Here is a 22,310-nt window from a genome sequence, read left to right on the forward strand (position 1 = left end):
GCTGGGATTAGAATCCTGGATCCTCTGCTCACAAGCTGTATGACCTTGAGCCTCAGAGGCTTCCTCTCTGTGAGGATTAAATAAGATCTGGCTTTGAAAGGGTTTAGCAAGTTGCTGGGCTCCTCGTTACTGCTAAACAAATGTTAATCTTCAAGATGACTGCTAGGTTGCCTTGCAACAGCGCCATCTAGTGGGCACAGGACAGGAATGTGAGCGCGAGCTGGTGCAAGGCTAGGATCCTGGGGGCTTTAGGGGGGTCCAGTAGCCAGGCTAGTAACGCACTGGAATACGGGTCCCCAAGCTCCTTAGATTATAGTCACTCACATATCAAATCCCCTCCACAGCTTCTGCCACACACCAGCCACCATAACCTTTATTTATTTAATATTCTCCTTCAAATTGTCTCCCTATTTTTAAAGAAATCTATTCTAATAGGAAACGTTACAATTTTTAGTTAAATGCCCTAGCATCAACTTTCAGAAATAAAAGGCAGCCACATGGTGGCTTCACAAGGGAAACAGAAAAATGAAAACATTTTGGGTTTTCCTGGACAATGTGGCAAAAAGACGAATTGGAGCATCTCTCTGTCTCTCTCTCAACAGAGAGCTTGCCACAACAACACCCCAAGTATTAAAGACGGGCTAGCTTCCTACTGAGACTTTGTTCTGGCTGCCATCAGAAGAGGGGGGAAAGAATGAAAAAGGGAACAAGGATGTTCCCCCTTCATGATTCAGCACCGCCTTCTCTGTGCAGAGTCTCACACAGCAGGGGCAGCACCTGTCGACACTGGAGGAGACACTGATGGGGGCAGACGTGTTGAAACTGGGCCCTTCATCTCCACTTTGACCAGAACATTCCTTTTTTTTAAGTTTGTTTATTTATTTTGAGAGAGAGACAGAGTGAGGGGAGGAGGAGCAGAGAGAGGGAGACACAGAATCCCGAGCAAGCCCTGTGCTCTCAGCACAGACCCTGATGTGGGGCTTGAACTCACAAACGGTGCAATCATGACCTGTGCTGAGATTAAGAGTCGGAGGCTCAACTGACTGAGCCACCCAGGCACCTCTTCACTAGAGCCTTTCTGCTTTTATGTGGTTTGAATGCAGTGAAAAGGAAAATTGCTATTAAACAGTCAAAACAACAGTACAAAATCCATACCTTGCACTGCAGCCATTTCTACTTCCTGTGGAGGCTGAAGAATTTATCCGAGGAGAAAAGGCTCATTTACTCAGGAAAATGGGCCTTTGGACCTTGAAGGCAATGCCCCTGGCATGGAGAGGGACATAGTGGTTTTAAAACGTGCCCACAAATTCTTTAAGCCCCCTTTAAGAAGGGGGACTACTTAGTGATTCGCTTTTTTTTTAACCTTTATTTATTTTTGAGAGACAGAGAGAGAGAGAGAGAGAGAGAGAGAGAGAGAGAGAGACAAAGCATGAGTGGGGGAGGGGCAGAGAGAAAGAGAGAGAGAGGGAGACACAGGATCCAAAGCAGGCTCCAGGCTCTGAGCTGTTAGCACAGAGCCCGATGTGGGGCTCGAACTCACGAACTGTGAGATCATGACCTGAGCCAAAGTTGGCTGCTTAACCGACTGAGCCACCCAGGTGCCCCCTTAGTGACTCACTTCTAATGAAGAGATTATGACAGAAAATGAAGGTGTGTGATTTTTAAGACCAGCTCATAAAACCTGCAGCTTCCCACTTTCCTCCTCTCTCAGATGGCTTGTTTCGGGAGAGGCCGCTGGCATGTTGAGAGGATGCTCAGCAGCCCAACGGAGAGATCTGGGTGGTGAGGACCGGAGGCTTCCAGCCAACCGCCATGTGTGTGAATCATCTCGGGAGAGGATTGTCCAGCTCTGGTCAAGCCTTTGGGAGATGCAGTGTTGGAAAACATCTTAACTATAACCTCATGAGACACCTTGAGCCAGAAGACCCCAGCTAAGCCTTTTCTATATGTTCTTGACCCACAGAAACAATGTGATAATAAATGTTTTTAAGCCACAAAGTTACGGGATAGTTTGTTAGACAGCAACAGATAACTAATACAAGGGGGAAACAGAGGGAGCCAAGTGTAGCTCTAGTGCAAATAAAACAATGTCCTTTTTGGGGAAAGTGTTTTCATCTGAGACAAGGACTCAACAGCTGAACTCTGGACTCTCCCATTTCACACTTTAGAAGATTGAGTCGCAAAGAAGAGGATGCCACGCATTGAGCTCCGGGTCACGTTGCTGTTAATCCTCAAGAGGGCTGTGGGATCTTGAGCCGTCCTCAAGAGGAGGCTATTTTGCCTCCATCCAAGATCACGTGCAAGTGGGCGCTGGGTCTGGACCAGTGCTTGGCCTCTGGCTCCTACTCCACTGCCTTATCAAGTGCCCGGGCTCTCACCAGAGGAGCAGGAACCCTCCTCTGCACCCCTGCGTCCTTGGACTTGGAGGCTTGGAGGTGGGGAGACATGGATGCACGTTCCAGTTTGTCTTTGCATCCCCCCACATCACAGCCATCTTCCGTTCCTGTCTGTCTGCCCTGCTGACTTCAGCTCCAGCTCCAGACACAAAGACAACAGCCTAGCGGAGCCCATTTAAGCCACTCCCACGGTTCTGTGAGTTGTAGGGATAAGGGGTCCCTACAAAGACCCCCCTCATATACATCACTCCTAGTGGTTCTGTACGGATCAAACCCTGATTGACCCTGATACTCATTCTCCTTGTTTCCACTCTTGGATCCTGGTTGATTTGCTGTGAAACCAATGATTTCTTATGAAAGATCTTGAAGCTAGCTAACTCAGGGCAGCAACGTTTCCTGAGCCAGGTCTTGTACACATTATTTTGTGTTTACAGTAATGATGCACTGGTACTGTTAGGCCCCTCTCCCCTCTTTTCCAGTGATGAAGTGAGGCTCAAATAATTTGCTTGAGATGCTCTTCCAGGAAATTGTTGGCATGAATGATAATAATAGCTTGTGTTTCTTTTTTTAAATTTATTTTTATTTTTATTATTTTTTGATTTTTTTAAATGTTTATTTATTTTTGAGAGAGAGAGAGAGGATGGAAAGTGAGCAGGGGAAGGGCAGAGAGAGGGAGACACAGAATCTGAAGCAGGCTCCAGGCTCTGTGCTGTCAGCACAGAGCCCAATGCAGGGTTCGAACCTACAAACAGTGAGATCATGACTGGAACTGAAGTCAGATGCTTAACTGACTGAGCCACCCAGGTGCCCCATTAATAGCTTATGTTAAGCCCTGACTAACTACATGCCAGGCATAGTGCTAGGTACGTGTGTTACATGCAGTGGCTGATTGGATCCTCACAAAACTCCTCTGAGATGGAGGTTTTGCAGATAAGGACACTGGGGCTCTGAATGTCTGCCCAGTGGAACATGAAGGAAGTGACCCACACCACTTTCAGCTGAGTCTTTAGTGATATCCGGCCCCTCTGCCCACCCTCACTGCCCCATCCTGGTGACGGCGGGGGTCGTGCACTGTAGATGGGGTGGTCCTGAAATGGAATATGAAGTGAATGTCTGAATGAAGAATCAGACTTCCCGTGTCGGGCTCATTGAAGTGTCAGGCCCCTTTGTTACAGAAGCACTGCCTTGATTTGTTGTAAGGAATACTGTGAAAATTTAGATTCCAATTTTGATGGAGTGAGCAATTTCTGAGATGTGACTATGGAGGATAATTAGTAAAAGAAGGAAAAGGGGTGTTGGGAATAGAAAGGGAATGAAAGCAGGTGGCAGAGAAACTGTTGAGGTTTTATGATGAAGACATGAGAGAGAAGGGGTCTGAGAGGCAGTAGACCCAGGCCCTCGTGAGGGAGTTGGGGAAGGGAAAGTGAGAGAACACGTCAGATTGCTGAAATCTGAAATTAATGGGGGCGCCTGGGTGGCTCAAGTCAGTTAAGCGTCTGACTCTTGATTGCAGCTCAGGTCATGAACTCCCAGTTCGTGAGTTTAAGCCCTGCATCCGGCTCTGCACTGACAGTGTGGCACCTGCTTGGGATTCTCTCTCTTCCCCTGTCTCTGCCCTCCACCCCCTTCAAAAAAAAAAAAAACTAACTAAAAAAAAATCTGAAATTAATCATCAAACAGAGGCTGGTCTGTGTTGTAAGGGCAGGGACTCAAGCCCGTTTCCTCCTCCCCACTGGCTGACATTTAAGGCAGGCGTGCCTCTGAATAGCTGGTCACTGTGAATGGCCTGCCTCCCTCCTTTCCTCCTGAGAACATCTCCACTGGGTAGGACCCCAGGCTTCACGGGGCCAGTTCCTGCCCCCTAGTGGTTCAGAGCCTTCATGGTTTTGGTGAGACCTGCAGTCTTCACTCCCCCTGGTAGGTCAACTCCAGCTCACTGGCAATCTTTGGCAGTTGCCATGTGTGTCCCAGGGAGTCGTCTGTGGCCTCTGTAGAATGCCAGAGGAAATGCCACTGGACAAGACAGGCTCACCAGGGCCCAGGCTGAAGGGCAAGGGCTGTGGGCGAATTTATCAGAGACGAGACAGAGCCTACAGAGCCAGACAGCCTGGCTTTGAGTCCTGGCTCCACACTCACCAGTGCGTGTCCCCGGGCAAGTGAGCTCATCTCTCTGTGCCTCAGGCTCTGCATCTGGGAGGTGGGGCAATAACAACACAGCCCTCCAGGGCTATTGGATTCATGAGATTAAGCTACCAAAAGCCTAGAGCAGAGCCTGGCGCAGGGTAGGGGCAAAATAGGAGTCTGCTGCTGTTCCTCCTGCCTCTCCTTGCAATGCCTGTGAGGGCCGTGGGATCGTGTTGGGGAGCAGAGTGGGGTGTGGCAGGGGGAGGCCCAGGAGGAATGAGCGACAGCTCCTCTGACCTCCCTTCTGTGGGTCTGGTTGCCTCGCTCCTGCCCCAGCCCCACCTGCCCTGGCTGGTGACTTCAGGGATCTGACTCAACTTCTCTGTGCCTCTGCAAAGGGGGGCCAATCACAACAGTACCTACCTCAGAGGGCTGTGCGGAGGATTAAAGAAGCGATTACAAGTTAAACCTGCGATTGCAGAGAATATGAGCCAGAACTTCACCCTGAGTCTTCCTGAATTTCTGACCCACAGAAACCACAGAGCGTCATGAAATGAGTATTGTTGTTTAAGCCACTTAATTTGGGGGTGGCATGGTACACAGAAATAGTAGCTAGGACATGAACATGAGAGGACCCCTTCAGACTTTATCTTGTGATGGAGAGCAGGAGCAAAATTGAATGTGTGCCGTGGTCTATCCCAAGTGAATGCAAATTGCTTCTGAAGTCATTATCTGATGAGGACTGAGAAGAACACGTTTTCCAGATAGATAACTGCACACCAAGCCCCAGAGGCTGCATTTAGCCGTTCTAGTAGGATGCTACGACCGGGAGGGTACTTGATTAAGTTACTGGTAGTCCGCCATCATCTGCCATAAGCCATTGGGTTTTGCAGATTGGAGAGTTGAGATGGATGGAGTAAGCTGACCCTACCTTGTCCTTCCTACAGAATGAAACTAAAATGCTGGATACAGTGAATGAAGTAGCTCTCTGGGGATTCTGAAAGATAAATGGTGGCAGGTGGACCGCAGAAGGAAGTCATAACTGAAAGAATGAATGATCCAAAGCTGAGTTTCCTGAGTTTTTATTCCTCCTGTATCTTTCCTCCCGGACTCAAAGGCAGTGTGAGTCATGACACTGTGTGCAGGTGTGAATACAAAAAGCTTCAAGAGAAGTCCTCTCCTTCTGATCCAAGAACCAGGAAGGGGGGTGCCCTACAAGTAGAGACATTGGAGGAAATCCCTTGTTTGAGAACACAGCCCACAGAAGGCAGATTGGAACTTGAAACTAACTTAGGCTGAATCTCACTGGGTCAGTTGCTAAACCAAACAGCCCTGCCCCCCAACATTCTCCGCAGGATTTAAACAGGAACCAGAGTCTCCTAACATTGTGTTAAAAATGTCTAGGGGCACCTGGGGGGCTCAGTCGGTTAAGCGCCTGACTCTTGATTTTGGCTCAGGTCGTGATTTCATGGTTTGTGAGTTCAAGCCCTACATCGGGCTCTATGCTGACAGCATGGGGCCTGTTTGGAATTTTCTCTCTCCCTCTCTCTGTCCCTCTCCCACTCCCACTCTCTCTGTCTCTCGAAATAAACAAATAACCATTAAAAAAAACTTAAAAAAATAAAAATGTCTACTACAACAACACATTGGAGATGGATCCAATCTGAATAAGAGGAAGAAAGAAAGCGGAAAGAAACAAGCAGAGCCTCAATAGAGCCCGTTTAGATCGTCACAAAAGATCTACATTCATGTCATGAGAGACTCAGGATGACAGAAGAATGGTGCAGAAAAGAAATTTGAAGAAGTAATGGTTAACAACTTTCAGTGAAGTCTCACTTTCCGGATGGCGGTATGAGGAGGCTTGGGGGCCCATCCTCCCGTGAAACAAACATAACTGGTGAAAACTATAAACCCAGACTGCTCATCTCAGCGCCAACATGAAAGAGCTCGGAAGTTGTCATTCCCACCTTCATGATAAGAAAAGAGCTCAATACGGACAATCAGTAACTCTCTCAGGCCTGTCATAGGGCAAACTGCCATCCCCAGATCTGGAGAGACAGGTGAACACATAAAATTACAGCCGAGGTCAGCTTACCTGAAGCAGAGGCTGCTGGGGAGGAACACTTAAAATGTAATTGCGACAAATTGCCAAAGCCTGAGTGTGGACTAGCTTGAGAGTTAGAAACCCCCAGTCTTCACATCTGTCTACCATCTTGACAAAGGTCCTTGGAGGAAAGGCTGTTGAAACTAGGTGAACTCTGAGTCAAGTCAAGTCAAGACAGCCTTGAGAGTGGGATCTTGCAGGGAACTAACAAGGCAGATCAAATAATGACCATTTTATGGGAATGAGGCTTTGAAGTTATTTCAATTCTGTTCTGCCTGTCTCCAGTGGCTTCTAGGCTACTGATTTTCACCAAGATTGTGGGCATTTGGTTTTCAAGTCTTCTGTGAAGTCAGAGAGTGGGAGATGGGACCAGGGTCAACTAAAACGCCCCAGAGCTCGCTGTCCTTACCAAGATTCAGCAATTTTAATTGAATAAGCACACCCCAGATTGCTGCAAACCTTTGGTTAATTCAGAGAGTTCTGAAAAAGCTGGTTCTGACAATTTTTTTTTTTTTTGCCAGCTTTCTCATGGCTTTTCTATAAGAGAGAATTTTTAGAGGTCTTCAGTCTGCCATTGTCACTGACATCCTTTTGAGAGAGCTTTTAAAATGTGAAAATGTTATCACTATTTAAAAGTCATGAATGTGTTCTGATTGACCTGGCTGCCTGTCAAACTATTGTGTATCTAGGGCAGTCTTAGACTAGTTAGTTAGGAATTGAAGTTGTTAGCAGAGGGGAAAGACCCATCTGTGGGCTATAGAAAGAAGTCCAAGGGAGCACTGGGAAAATAGTATTCAGAGATGGGCAGTGGATGTGTGTTCAGATAGGAATGCAGTTTGGTGCCATGGCCAGACGGCAGCAGGACCAGTGCTGATGGTACCAGGTGTGTGTACCTGTCCTTATTCAGGTTGATTCTTAGGACCTCAGCCAAGGGGGACACTCAGTATTGACTTCATGCCTACCCAAAAAGGGACTTGAAAGTAACTAATGCCTGGACTCTCCTCAAACCCAGTCAGGTCCTGATTGCTGGTTTCCAGTCTGGAAGGTTCTTCTGTACTTTAGGGCACTGACTAGGTAGAAAGATGTTCACAATGATCATTCATCTGCTTATAAAATTCAAAGATCTTCTACTTCTGTGAAGGTGGAAGATGTTTCCTTCCTTTCATCCTCACCAGAAGACACCTGCTGGTTTCCTACAATAAACCTTGAAGTTCTGAACTATGTGACTATCTTCCCATGATGCCATGTTGGTTAGTGACAACAGTAGGTGGGTATGGTGGTAGGTCTGGACTTGATGAAAGATGTTTCGCAGGGGTTGAGAAACACCAGCCTGAATCTGGTCATTCTCATAAGGTCAGTGGGGTCTCCCAAAGCACAAAGGACAAGGTTTTTGTGATGTCTTGAGTTTGCCTTTTTGTCATTCTATGACCTGTGCAAGTCATCCACATATCCCCATGGCCTCCGTGCCCTCATCTATGAAGTAAGACAGTTGGGCTAGTCCTCTAAGGACCTCAAACAATGGTTGCAAAATTAGTTTTTATTTGAGGGGACAACCTTTCCCAGCCTGGGTAGCCCTGTTCTTCATTCTTGCCTCCAATTTTTCATATATTGTATCTGCATTCACTCTCAACTTCCTTTCATCTCTTCCTCTTCTTGGTTCCTAAAAACCAGGCATCTTCCTCCAAAAATAAGACTCTTATGGCATCAATAATCTTTTCATATGCATCTCCAATGACTCTCCTCTATGCCTGTGAACCATGAGCACTTGGGACCAGTTTATCTTTCCTCCTATACTTCCTCCTTGTCATCCTTATCACCCTCTTGCTGAGAAAACAGAAAAGAAGTTAGTTTAACTGGATGCCAGTGAGCAAAGAGGAATGGCATATGACTTGTGATCCACCAGATTCCTGGATATCTCCCTCAGGGTCTCCCAGGCACTTCCACGCAGCATGCCCAAAGCTAAAGGCATGATCTTCCTGCTGGAGTCTACTCCTCCCATATCCCTAGTTCCCTTCAGGCTCCCCAACCTGGTACATGGGCAGCAACCTGTACCTCACCTGGTCCCTCACCTACACTCTCAGGTCCACCTCCTGAACATCTCTCAAATAAACCATTTCACTTCTTGTATGGCAAACTTGTGCATCATCATCTATGCCTGGAGTGTTACGTTTATCCCCAACCCCTTGTCCACCCATCCTAAGGACCCCAGAGCAGTCGCTCTGAAATCCACACTCATCTGAACATCTCCCTGTCTAGCTGAAAACCATAAAGTTCTATAGTGTAAAGTCCAAACTCTGTTCTATGGCTCCAACCACCCAGGCCGGGGTTCTTTCCAATATACTAGCTCTCAGATGATGGTGAAGAATGACAAGGGCCCCCGTGCAGAGAAAGAGCAACTTTATTTGGTGAGGAACATGGGCTGTAACACGTGTCTGTGGGAAAGGAGGGAGAGCAGTTTCCTTGGAGAGAAGGCTGCTCTGGTCCCCACATAGTGGCCGTGTCATTGTCCAGGACATGGGTCAGCCTTCTGTGAGCCCTCGGAAGCTGGGCAGGGAGTGGATTGAGCAGCAGTAAGTGGTTCTGTTGGGAGAAGCCCCCAGTCAGAATGGAGACTGGCGGTCACTGACTTTTGTTGGTATTGGCCCATCATCAAACTTGCCCTCCAAAGGAAGGGGAGTGAGCTGAGAACCTCAGGCTAGCGTCTGGGGCCTGGGGCCAAGGGGACTCCTTGTGCATTTGTTTGAGTGCATTGGTATCCATGTGTACCTATGTGTGTTGTGTGTGTGTATCCATAGCCATGTGTCTTTCTCTTTGTAGCTGTGTTGTGGTGCTGTCTGTGTCTCTCCACCTCTGTCAGCATTTCTGTGGACTTCTCTGTGCATCTCTGTGTACCTCTGTGTGGCTGTTTGTCTCCCTTTGGAGATAGTCACTGTCCCAATAGAGTCACTGTCCCAAGCCCCCCGCTGTCCCCTGCCAGGAGAAGAGCAGCAGCACCCAAATCCTGGGGATTGGGGAACAGCACTCACCAGTTTGACAGAGGCTGGGTCCCTTCCCGGAAGGCTTAGACCTTGATGACAAATTCCAGCCCATGGATCAGCATGTCTGGAAAATGAAAGAATAACCACTGCAGACCAGAGTGATGATCTCAGTGTGAAGGAGTTCAGAGATATCCCACACTCCCTGGAGGCCTGGGGACGGGCACTGGGAACTCTGGTGATCCCACTAAGCTCGGGTGAAGCTTGGCAGGGCTAACACCTCCTTCCACCAACCAGCTCAGCTGTTTTCAGTGTTGGGCTGCTGGAGGTGGGGGGGGGGGGGAAGCAAGGCCTATCCATTGACATTATCTGGATAATTAAAGGCAAAAAAAAAAAAACCTGCAATGGGGAGAGCTGAGGCTGGAAGGATCTGGCTCTCTCCTATGGTGTGCAGGGATGGGGCTCCTTGGGGGAAAATCGCTGTTCTGGAAAGGGAGAGAGGCCTTGGAAGTGGGTACTTACCAGCAATGGAATGCACCAGGGTGACGTCCAAGTGGCTGAGAACCTCATTGACCAGAGGGCACACCTGACCCAGGGGCAGAGAGAGGTGTTAGGCAAAGTGGCACCTGTAGGGAGGCCCTGGGTGCAGCAGTATCCCGAGGATGGATTCTCTGGGGGAGATTTTCTATCATTTTTCTGTGTCTGAGAGTGTTGGTTCTAAGCAGTCTCACAGATGAATGCTTACACAGTCACACGGGCAGAGGGAGAAAAGGGAGGTATGTACGTGAAGCACCTGATCACATGAGCCAGTGTTCACCGTGTGATAGGACACCTGCTTCTAACTAGAGCTTCTTTGGGAGAGGTGAGTTTCTGGTTATAGGAGGCAACCTAGCATAGGCTGGAAGAGTGCTTGCCTACAGCCCTGGTGAGGCTGGCCTGGGAGCTTCCTGGGGCAGGGGCCAATCCATTTCAGCTGTAGTGTGGACGTGCCCAGGGCCTGGCCCACAGCAGGAACCAATCAATGCATTTTGAAGGGTGGAAAGAAGAAACACAGACAAATGGATCAGCGGACAGGGAGACATATCAAACTGAGGAGTTCAGAAAACCTCGCTCCAGGGGCTTCTTTCATCCTGAGAAGCCCTATGACCTAAGAATCAGGAGCTGCCACTTTTATTCACTTACCTTGCCCTGTACCAGCTCAGGAAGGACTTTATTCAAGATGCCGCTGAGACTGTCGACAAGGCTTTGAATGGGGAGGGGAGCAAATCTGAAAGAGAAAATCCAGGGGGCAGTGCAGAGGCCTGGGGTTGGTATGGAGAAGGCTTCAGAGGGGCTACTGTGCCCGTGTCAGTCTCAGTACTTCATGACTAAAATGGGGCCTTGTCCACTCACACCCTCATGCAGGTGAACACCGGGGGGTCCAGCCAAAGGGAGTGGCACCCTACACAGCAGTACATACAGTAGGTATGAATAGAATAAGCACACAGTTCCAGCATACAGTAGGTATCCAGTGAGACTTTGTAGAATCCATAAATGGATGAACAGTGCTTAGTACATCGTTGTCATGAGAATTCAACGAGATATGTGTGAAATACAACATACGTGCTCAGTGAATGTTAACCATGATGAGGACGACTTCTGCACATTATGCATGACTGAGTCTCCCCTGTGACAGGTAACTGAAATAAGGAAACCAGGTTGGCTGCATAGCTGTTTTACCCCATACTGGGACAAAGCATTTTCGCACCTGTTGTCTTAGTGGATTCAATCAAGAGCCCCAAAGTGCCTCTGTAGTACGGTGATCTGAGTACGCTGAGACTCTAACTGGGGAGGCACTGTCCATGTTCACACAAGAATCCCTCTACCTCTCCACATGCCCCTCTGGTAGGTGGGCTTGAACTCAGATTTTTGATTGCCTGATCTAGCATAAAACTGGTCAGCCCCACCAAAGAAAAGATAAGTGGCTATTTACCCATCCATCCATCCATCCATCCATCCATCCATCCATCCATCCATCTATCCATCCATCTTCCCACCCTTCCACCCTCCCACTCATCCATACTCCCATTGTTCTGTCTTCCCAGCCATCTGTCCATCATCTCATCAATATTGTTTCTGGGCAGGAGAAGCCACCCCTCTGGCCTCACCCATCAAGCAGAGAGATTTGCAGTCTCCCAGGGGAGTGAGTGCAGTCACCAAGAACCAGGTGGATCTTCCCCTGTTCATTTTTCACAGCTAAAATTTCTGCAGTGATGTTTAGCTTCACAGCCAGCTTTAACAGACTTCCGACCAGGGGCCTGCAGAGGAAACAGTTTGCTGCATCTGTATCTGAGTTGAAAACTCATATCTGTTAGACTCCAACACCCCTTTATGGCTATGCATTGCATCAGGGTCTCCTTTGGTGAGCCACCCTCCCCTTCCCCCTTGGGGTCCACTCACGTATTCACATTGAGGATCATGCCCAAAGGGATGGTGACATAGAGACGATGGCCATCAGGGCTCTGCACAAGTCCTAGTTCCAGGAGCTGGGGATTAGTGATCTTCAGACTGTCCAAGAAGCAACATTGGAGGGAGGAATATTAGCTCCTTCAGCCCCAAATCTGGAAACCACCTTTAATCCAAACTGTACCCATCCCAGAGGAGGAGCTACTCATGAGATGGGATGGGGGAGAAAAGAGGGGAGTCTTGCAGCAAAGGCCACGTGAGTTCTGAGTCACACATCAGTGTTTCCCAGCCTCTGCACTGGGTCAGATCCTAACACACCATGCCCCTCTCTGCATCTCATGTCTATGAGGTATTCCAGGGTGGAGGCTGTGTCTGGATTATATTTGCATCCTGTATACCAGCTCAGAGTCTTACAAAGAAGGGGCCTACTCCATATTGGCTGACTTTGTGGATTGATGAATGGGTGGGAGGATGCATGGGAGAGTAGCTGGTTAGATGGTAGAAAGAATGGACAAATGGATGGATAGATGAGTGGGTGAGTGGATGAGAGTAAGTGGAGTAAGTCCCTTACCTTATGGGTAAGAAGCACTTACTGCTTCTGGTTCCTGCCATAACCGTCAGTGGTGGGTCAATCAACAATGGTCACGATCAGATCAAGGAGCAGGAAGTCAGGGAGAATGGAGAGAGGATGGAAGCAAGACTCTCCTCTGAGCCGATCTTACAACCAGTGTGCCAGGTGATTACATCTCTCCTAATCTCCCTGACAGTTTTTCTCTGTGGGTACTATGATCTCATCTTACAGATGGAGAAACCAAGCCCAGGGAGACTGTGTGCCTTGGTTTCCTATCACCCAGCAAGTACATGGTGCATTTGGAAATCAAACTCAAGGCTATCTGTCTGTCTTCAAGTCAGGGCAAGCACCTGGGTGGGTAGGAATCTTGGAAATGGCTTTGATCCAGCCCTGTCAAGGACCCAGGATTTGCCAGCTCCCTGGCATCAAACTTCCCATTATTGCCGCTTGCTTAGAGAGCTCTCGGGTGTCTCGTGGGAACCCCACATCAGACTGCTCAGTGGACATCCACTGATGACATAATTGAGGAGAGTTGCGTCCACTTTCTTGCTTACATCAAGGGCCACCTGTGTTCTGAAGGATCACACAGGTGAGGAGAACAGAATTACCACTGTGTGGTGGGAAAGCCTTGGCTTTGGACTTAAGTAAATTAGAGTTAGAGCTCTTGCTTAGCATCACTCTAGTTGTGTAAGCACAGGCAACTTTCCGTGCTTCAGTTTTTCCATCTGTAAACTGGAGATTATTACTTCGACCTGAAAGGGTTGTGAGGGTTATAGATGATGCTGGGGACTCAAGATATGCATCAGGACTGGGGGCAATCCCCGGTTCAGGAGGGCTGGTGTTCCTCAGCAGACTGTGAGAAGGCTGTCATGAGTCCTGGCCTCATGTTCAGACCACCCTCCCCCCACCTCCTCCTCCAGGGCCACTGCCTGGGGCTCCCAGATCTCCATGGAGGTTATCTGGTGGGGGTGGGGACCAAGGCCCTATTTTATGACTACTCACTCAATGATGTTGTTCAGGACAGGGACCAATGAAGTCACTTTCCCAAGCAGGCCCCCAGAAGTGTCTCCTCCAGTCTTCAGGATGTCCAAGAGTGGAAGGTTTTGTAGAATGCCCAACAGATCCCCAGAGAGCAGGCCACTGCTGAGACCTGGAAATGGGTGTAGGGGTAGGTCCTTGGGGAGTCAAATCTGACAATTCCAGATCCTCAGCCCCTCTCTCCCAATCATCCCTGCCTCCCTCCCCACACTGAACAGTTGGACACACACACACACACACACACACACACACACACACACACACCTGAAAGAGGTTGTCACAGACTCACCACTTGTTAAGCTTCCAGCAAGATCTGTGGGATGTGGGGCCTGGGGTGGAGTCCCAGCCAAAAGCAGGTTCTGGTCCAGGGGCAAGGGCAGGACTTCCAGCTGGGCTGTGGTATGGGCCAGCAGCCCACAGAGGACAATGAGGCCCCCAGTTTGAAACATCTTCTATCTTGGTATCTGTGGATAGAACAATGGGTCTAATGTAGCCCAGATACCAGAGAGGAATTACCCACCACCTGCCTCCTGGCTCTCGAACACCAGGAAGTGAATGGCAATAGCTAACAACACTACTCAGCGTTTCCTCTGGCCCAGGCATCAGGGTAGGCACTCCAGACCTGGTAACTGATTTCATCTTAACCATCCCCTAAGATGTGGGAGCATATTACCTGCACTGTACAGATGAGCAGAGGGAGGTCTTGTGAGTGTAGGTAACTTCCCCCAAGGTTTCAAGCACACAGTAGGGGTGGGATTTGAAGCCAGATCTGTCTGACCCAAAGGCCTTAAGTTAAGTGACCATCAGATTTACTCTCCAATTGGGCTTGCTTGCAGTGGCCTGCCCCTAGTTCTTGCTGTCCAGACAAGAGAATGGAAAGGCTGAGGGGCTGAACTGCTTTGCTATTATCCCCAGGAAGTCTTTTGGCCCAGGTCCAGCTTGCGATGGTTTGTGGAAACCCTTTGAAATCACAGAGGTCATGTGGCCATGGCCATCATCTCATCCAGTGCTGGGGAAATCCTGGGGCCATTCAGAGTCCTCATTGCATAAGGAGAATCAAGGGACCAGAGAGGGGTAGTGACTTTCTCAAGGTCACACAGCAACTTGATAGCAGAGTTGTAGTTGGAGATAGGTTTCCGAGCCCCCATCCCCCAAACATACACACTATCTTTTCTACACCTTTCTCTTCTCCCTCAAGCTAACCTGAACAAAATTTGGAGGCAGTCCCTGACGTCTGGCTGCCTTTTGGACTATCCCCTCCCAGATATCACCAACCCTGTCACAGAGCTATTTGGCAGCCAGCAAAGGTGTCAAAAGCTGCTTTGGGCGAGATTCCATCAATTGGCTGATGCGGCCAAAGCACCCTCATTGCTGTGGCTGGCTGGAATCGAAAACGCTTTTTGGTCCCAAGAGCCAGTTGTGGCTCTCAAACTTAGATCGCATTCTCTGAACACTTTTGGGAAACAGACCTTTTATGAATCCAGAGGAAGCTAAGGACCCTAGCTAAGGATGCTGGTCTGAATCCACAATGGCAACCTCAAGTTAACACTCCTGCCGTAGAGATTTTGATTTAGGGTATGAAGAGCACGCTCCTGAGTGAAGCCTATCATGGGATTTCGGCAGTGTGCAATGGCAGCTGCAGCCATACGCTCCCCCTCGCCATCAAATTCTCTTTACATTTCCACATTCAAACCTTGCATCGATGTTACTGCCCTCTCAGGGAAGCAGAGTGAATGGCCATTCCCATTCCCCCGAAAATCCCTCTGAAAGAGACCCCCCAATGAGTGATCCTACGTGCAGCCAGCCGGTGCCCACCCCACAGGGAGGAGCCTGGCGGCCCTGCCACCCAGGGCCGCCCAGCGGGAGTGGGACGGGCGTGGGACAGGCAGGTCTCACCTGGGCTTCTCAGAGGTCCTGGCGGCTCTCCCTGCTCTCCTCTCCCCTCGCCTGCTTGCTCCTGCCGAGGAGGTAGCGTCTTTTATAGTGTGCGAATCAGGAAATGTGCGATCAGATGATGGGTTTCTAGATAATTCAGAATTCTGCGATCCGGTGGTGTCTTTCAGGGCTCTCCAAAGTAAATAATTGCCAATCACATTAGTAGGTGGGACACTTAAGCCACTTGATGGACAAGTTAAACAGAGAAAAACTTGAGATGGGGATGTTACTCAAGACTTCATGGTTTCATGCGCAGGGCTGAGGCTGGGGGCCCACGCGCCCAGGTGGCAGATCACATTTGGAACTCGAGAGAGGCAGCCAGCTGGGGCTCGGGAAGAAGCCTCTCCTAATGAGGCTCTTTTCCATTCCTGGTCCAGTTCTTCTCCATTTGGAGGATTCTTGCTCCCAAAGTGTCAGAAGTTTCAAACTGCCTCTGACTTTCCTACATCTGGGGTCTCCTGTTTTCTGGGTCCCTGTTGCACGACGTGCCGGGGGCTACACATCCTCGCCAGAACCCTGGGAGGGAGAGGAGTCCGCCCTGCTCCTTTGCACAGTGGGACAAGCGCCCAGACACAGTGAGGATGGGGCAGAGTCAGAATTTCTCTCACTGGACGATCACAATAAAGCAGTGTCGACAGCTGACACTTGCCGAGCTCTTGCTGAATGCCAGCCTGGCATTGTTTTTCATATTCAGCAACCCCATGAATCCTCCCAGGGTGTGGGCTGGGAAGGAGTAGCCCTGTTTTACCAGGGGAGAACCGAGGCTTGGAGTGTGAGTGGACACGTCCAGATTTGCACAGCGGGCACGGGGCCGAGGCCTTCACACTCCAGCCCGTTCTCGGAGTCACTGTGCTGAGGCATGAAGACACCTTCCTCACACTCACTGGTGCATTTTGCTTTCCCACATCTCATGCTCTTATGAAATTTCACTTTTATATCCTGGAAGAGTCTTTCCAGGTTCCCAGGCCTGAAGGATGCTGTGGTATCCTGGTCTCTGCCTTTACCCTTTCTTCTTCCCTCCCCCAAATGAAGTAATAAGGCATCTGTCCCCACCGCTTGGGCCTTTGAATCCGTTTTGAAGATGAAACAGCTGCGTCGTGGAGAGGTCAAGGTCGCAGACTGGTGAGAGCAGCTCTTGTCCTGCAAAACCTAACATCTTAAGAGCAAAAGTAAAAGACGAGGAGGAAATGCATATTTATTGAGCACTTACTATGTGCCAGGTGCTCTCCCCACCTGAACCTCTTCTTCATCAGCATTGGTAGGTATTGTTGCCCCTCAAATGTCAGATAAGGAGACTGAGGTTCAGAGAGGGGGACTACTTCCCAGGGACACACAGCGAGTGAGTGGTGGAGTCAGGATTCGGCCCTGTGAGCCATGCTGCCTTCCTCCAGGCCAGGCCCTCCCTGAATCTGCTCTTACTTCCTGTCAGAGTCTGACTGATGCCTCCAAGGGGCTAGGACCCTGGCTCTGGACTGACATATCCAATGAAACACTTTCTAGACTCTTCCCACAGCTTCTATGTTGTCAGTCGTCCTCAAAGTACCGTTTTTTTGTTATCTTGGTACAACTCTTATGGGTTGGGTCAGGTTGTTGCTATCTTTGTGGGGAAACTGAGGCAGATAAGTCGAGGGACTGATTTAAGTTTGTGCAGCTAGTTACTGGACAGCTAACAGCCTCTGGTGTAAATCCAGGAGGCTACATATATTTTATGGCAGAGAGGGGATGGGTCTGGGTGCAGATTGCCCTGATTCAAATCTTGTGACTCCGGGCAAATCACTTTAATCCCTTGAACTTCAGTTTTCTCATCTGTAAAGTGGGAGGATAATATCTACCTCTCAGGGCTGTGGGAGATGATGTCTGGGGAGTTGGCGTGAATCTCGGTTCATAAACTCACATGTCTGTGTTTTTCTTTCTAATGTATCTACAGCTTAGTTACCAGTTCAAATGTCAGTTTGCTGGGTAGCAGAAACTTTGCCATTTTCCTCTGGAGTTTTATTTCTGTTCCAGGGGTTTCATTTGTATCAAGTCCTCTAAAGGAGGCTGCCTTGTCCCTATTTTGACTGGAAATGGAGAGATATCCACATGCCATCTGGTCCCCCCTAATTGCCAGCAAAGCTATGCTTCCCTCCCGCCCAGAAGCCCCCCACCCCCTAGATTTAGCATTTACTTCTTACTCCTTGTCAAACACTCAGCATAGTTCTTCTGTTTCTCAGTTCTTTGGGTCTCAGGCAGAACTGTGGGAGTCCACCTCAGGCCATCTGCCAAGACCCACCTAGACCCTCTCTGGCTAATCTTCTTTCCCTGGGGTCCTGTCACCTCTCATGGCTCTGGAAGGGCACAGATGTCCTCTGTTCTTGACTCCAGCACACTGACTGGGGGTTTCTGTTGTCCCTCCTCCAATGCCAAGTTTTGCCTGGGGAGTAGCAAGGGAATTACTTCTTAGAACCCACTAGAACTGTGTTCTCTTCTATTTCTCTTGGGCTTTCACACTCCTCCAACCTGACATGGAGAATTTTCTAGTCTTGGAGGCAGGAAACCTTGCCTCAATTCATTATATATGTGCGATTCTATGCCTTGAGTTTCAAAATTAAAAAACCCAGGCTTGGGATGCCCGGGTGGCTTGGTGGGTTAAGTGTCCGACTTTGGCTCAGGTCATGATTTCACGGTCCGTGAGTTCCAGCCTTGCATCAGGCTCTGTGTTGTCGGTGTGGAGCCCACTTGGGATCCTCTGTCCCAGTCTCTGCTCCTCCCTCGCTCACACACACACTCTCTCTCACTCAAAAATAAATAAACATTAGGAAAAAGCCCAGGATTAAGTTTTATTTTATGCATTTTTTCTTTTTCTTTTAATTTGATTTTTTAAAAATTTACATCCAAATTAGTTAGCATATGGTGCAACAATGATTTCAGGAGTAGATTCCTTAGTGCCCCTTACCCATTTAGCCCATCCCCCCTCCCACACCCCCTCCAGCAACCCTCAGTTTGTTCTCCAGATTTATGAGTCTCTTCTGTTTTGCCCCCCTCCCTGTTTTTATATTATTTTTGTTTCCCTTCCCTTATGTTCATCTGTTCTGTGTCTTAAAGTGCTCATACGAGTGAAGTCATGATTTTTGTCTTTCTCTGACTACTTTCGCTTAGCCTAATACCCTCTAGTTCCATCCACGTAGTGGCAAATGGCAAGATTTCATTCTGTTTGATTGCCGAGTGATACTCCATTGTATATATATACCACATCTTCTTTAACCATTCCTCTGTTGATGGACTCTTTCCATACTTTGGCTGTTGTTGATAGTGCTGCTATAAACATTGGGGTGCATGTGTAAAATTTTAAAAACATTAACCTACAGTAAAATTGGCTTTTTCTCCTTTTGGTGTATAGTTCTATGAATCTTAACGCGTGTAGTTTTATGTAGCCACCGTAACAATCAGGACAAAGAAGAGCTCCATCGTTCCCCAAGCACCCTCCAGCTGCCCTTTTAGTGTCACACCCTCCCCCCACCGGTTGGCAACCACTGCTTTGTTCTCTGTCTCTACCTTTTCATCAAAGTCCCAGGCTTTGGAAACTCACAAGCCTTCTCTTTGCTTCTGTTGGAGTTGCCCTTCCTTGAAGCCACAGGAGCTGCACGTCCCACTGCCCTGGGGAGGGCAAGGGGTGTAGGGCATCAGAAACGTGGAAGGTCATGCCGCTAACATTTCAAGACAGTGTTTTCCGCGTTGGTGATGTCAGTGCCTTCCCAAAGTGTTTCTCAGAAACTGTAGGTGGTGCCCTTTGCTTCCCACAAATCAGGGGGGTGCTGGTTCTGTGGCTCAGGAGCAAGATCAGGTTGGAGGCTGGGTTCAAGGGAGATCTTCAGGTGGCCTTGGAAACCCCAGTGGTTTTGTGGAGGGGCAGTGGCATAAAGGGTTCACAGGGAGCTGGGGGCCCCCACTTTGATGAGAAAACTATATTTGGTTCAGCAGAGTTTGCTTTAAGTTCCACTTACCGTGGAGATTAATTTCCCACCTACCTTTGCAGTTAATGATAATAACTGTTTTTTATGAGAGCCTAGAGCACTACATCATCTCTATACCATCCAGAACAACCCTGTGGGGGCACTGAGGCTCAGAGAACACAGTGACCTGGCTAGGGCCAGCCTAGCTGGGAAGATGTGAAGTCAGATTGTCGTCCTGGGCCGTCCAGCTTCAGTGCTCTTAACTTTGAGGGCAAGTTTGTGTCCCAGAATCTTCAGAAAATTCTTGTTCGTGTTCTCTGGAGCCTTCCCACTCCTGAGAAGTCAGACTTGGCTGATGACTCTGGGCAAGATGCTTTCCCTCTGGCCGCCCTGGTTTCCTCCTCTAGAACACGTGGCTGACGACGCCCACCTCCCGGAGCTGTGAGAGGGTTAAATGGGGGAAACAAATGTAGCTTGCAGCCCAGTGTGTGGCGCAGAATCAGAACTCTGTAATGAAAGGGCGTGAAAATTACAAGGCACAGATATGGAGGACCTGGAGCAAGCTTTTGGCCACTTGGGGCTGAATTTCTGCATAAATCCCCCCAGACCCCATGATCATAATAGAGGTGCATTGTGCAACAAGCTGCCGGCAGAAAACATGATGAGTCCGTGGCTCTATGAACCTTAAAACAAAAAGAAAACAGAATCTGAGAAACCCAAGGAGGCCGCTGGAGGAAGGAGGCCCCTGAGCCACCCCGGAGGGGTCAGGAGGAAGGCAGACAAAAGCTGCCTTCACCAAGACACCAGGCACCCTCACTGGAGGATGGGGCCCAGCCCTCTGTTTGCTCTTTGAATCATAAGCAGGAACCCCCCCCTCCCCCAGACTTGAGGCTGTCAAGGGGAATCCTCTGTGTGAATGAACATGGGCGTTTAGGGTTGCAAATCCCCAACGAAGCATTTCGGATTAGGCAGTCTGAATTGAAAGAAGGAGACCTGAGGCTCCCTCACCCTATTCTCATCTCTGAGCTGTTGACACTTCCTTGTTTGAGCTTGTCAATCCAGCCAAACCCCTGTTTCATCATTTTTCCCTCAGTGCGTGTGTGTGTGTGTGTGTGTGTGTGTGTGTGTGTGTGTGTTGGGGGGGAGTGGTGTTAAGAGGAAGGGAGGGAGAACTGGAGGGGGAGCCACAGTGGTCAAGCGTGGAGTCTGGCTCTAGAGTCTGGCTGCCTGAGCACAGTTGACTTGATCATTTCCTTGCTGTGTGATCTTGGGCAAGTGGCTTTCTCTCTCTGAGCCGCAGGGTCTTCACGCATGGATTTGCTGTGATGATTTGATGAGACGCTAAATATAAACTCTGAGCACCAAGCTTGGCACATGCCAAGTACTTAATATTTGTGGGCTACTATTATTAATATGTGTGTGTTATTTCCCCTTGATTTCTTTCCTTCCCCTTGGGAGGAGGGCGGGAATCAATATTTCAGAAATGAATAGTCATTAATCAAATAATTAATGAGATAAATGACTTGTTTTTAAAATTTTTAATGTTTATTTTTCAGAGAGAGAGAGAGAGAGAGAGAGAGAGAGAGAGAGAGCACGAGTGGTGTAGGGGCAGAGAGAGAGAGAGAGAGGGAGACACAGAATCTGAAGCAGGCTCCAGGCTCTGAGCTGTCAGCACAGATCCCGACTCGGGGCTCAAACTCAGGAACTGTGAGATCATGACCTGAGCCAAAGTTGGACACTCAACCAACTGAGCCACCCAGGAACCCCATGAGCTAAATGACTTTTAATAAGCATTTCCCATGGACCTAGCACATGCTAAATATATTGCAAATGCTTTTTCACATGCTCCCATAAATGTCCTGCATGGTAAATATTTTCTATTTTAAAAATGCTTGTTAAAGTCTAACATGCATAAGAAAAGCGCACATAAGTGAATAGCTCAGTGAATTTTCACAAACTAAACAGCGTCCCCATAAGTGGCATCCAGATCAAGAAGCAGATGTTACCAGGGCTCCAGAAGCCCCCCTTGAGCCCCTCCCAGTCACTAACACTCCCCTCACGGGTAACCACTATCTTGATCTCTGACAGCATGGGTTCATTTTGCTGTTTTTGAACTTCATATAAATGGGAGACGTAACATGTGCTCTTTGGTGCCTGGCTTTGTTATGTGCACAAGATCCACCCATGTGATTGTGCATAGTTGTAGGTCATTTTCATTACTGTAGAGCATTCCACTGGGAGACTATCCCACGATATTTACCCACTCTTTTGATGGGCATTCAGGGCTTTTCCTCAGGGACTATTATGACCATTGCTGCTATAAGCAGTCTCGTGCACGTCTTGTGGCGTCCACACACGTGTGTTTCTGGCACAGGGCGGGTCTATGTTGCGCTCTGTAGCAACCGCCACCCGGGTTTATAACGAGGTGGTGCAATTTACCTCCCACCAGGCAGTGCCCAGGTTCCTGTTGCCCCACATCCTGTAAGACTTCTATCCCTACTTTGCAGGTGAGGGAGGCCTGAAGGTAAAGTGCCTTGTCCCAAACACAGCGAGTGGGTCCTGAAACCAGATTCATCCACCACTTAACCACATATATTTGCTGGGCTCACACTCTGTGCCAGCCCTACGCTGGTGGCCAGTGGGGAAGGGGGCATCCGTCACTCTGATGCACATGGTTCATACCCACGTGGAACTTCTCATTTGGCTGAATTGGATTCGAACTCAGATCCGTTCGGTGCCAACGTTTATGATTTTCCACTGTGTCAGCCTTTCTCTCCACTCCGTTGGAGC

At 48.9% G+C, this 22,310-nt stretch overlaps 2 protein-coding genes across 5 annotated transcripts in view; one reads left to right on the forward strand and one right to left on the reverse strand.

Annotated features, from left to right (window-relative positions):
• Nucleotides 1-22,310, forward strand: part of CDK5RAP1 (CDK5 regulatory subunit associated protein 1) — a 233,106-nt gene that overhangs the window by 139,581 nt on the left and 71,215 nt on the right. The gene's annotated exons all lie outside the window — the stretch shown is intronic.
• On the reverse strand, nt 9,686-14,102 carry BPIFA1 (BPI fold containing family A member 1). The gene is made up of 7 exons (XM_047852468.1): nt 13,943-14,102; nt 13,618-13,765; nt 12,039-12,146; nt 11,747-11,896; nt 10,782-10,866; nt 10,122-10,185; nt 9,686-9,726 (listed from the first exon to the last, which is right to left on the reverse strand). The coding sequence occupies exons 1-7, from the start codon at nt 14,100-14,102 to the stop codon at nt 9,686-9,688; spliced, it is 756 nt and encodes a 251-aa protein (XP_047708424.1).

The sequence above is a fragment of the Prionailurus viverrinus genome, chromosome A3 (genome assembly GCF_022837055.1).
Source record: "Prionailurus viverrinus isolate Anna chromosome A3, UM_Priviv_1.0, whole genome shotgun sequence".
Taxonomy (NCBI): Eukaryota; Metazoa; Chordata; class Mammalia; order Carnivora; family Felidae; genus Prionailurus; species Prionailurus viverrinus.

Excerpts from the sequence above, each read along its gene's own strand:
- BPIFA1 (XM_047852468.1), bottom strand. The coding sequence starts at position 14,102 with ATGTTTCAAACTGGGGGCCTCATTGTCCTCTGTGGGCTGCTGGCCCAT. Across the intron at positions 12,147-13,617 it reads GTCCTGAACAACATCATTGA|TCTGAAGATCACTAATCCCC; the intron begins GTGAGTAGTCAT and ends CTTCTTGGACAG. Across the intron at positions 11,897-12,038 it reads ATGATCCTCAATGTGAATAC|GCCCCTGGTCGGAAGTCTGT; the intron begins GTGAGTGGACCC and ends TTTCCTCTGCAG.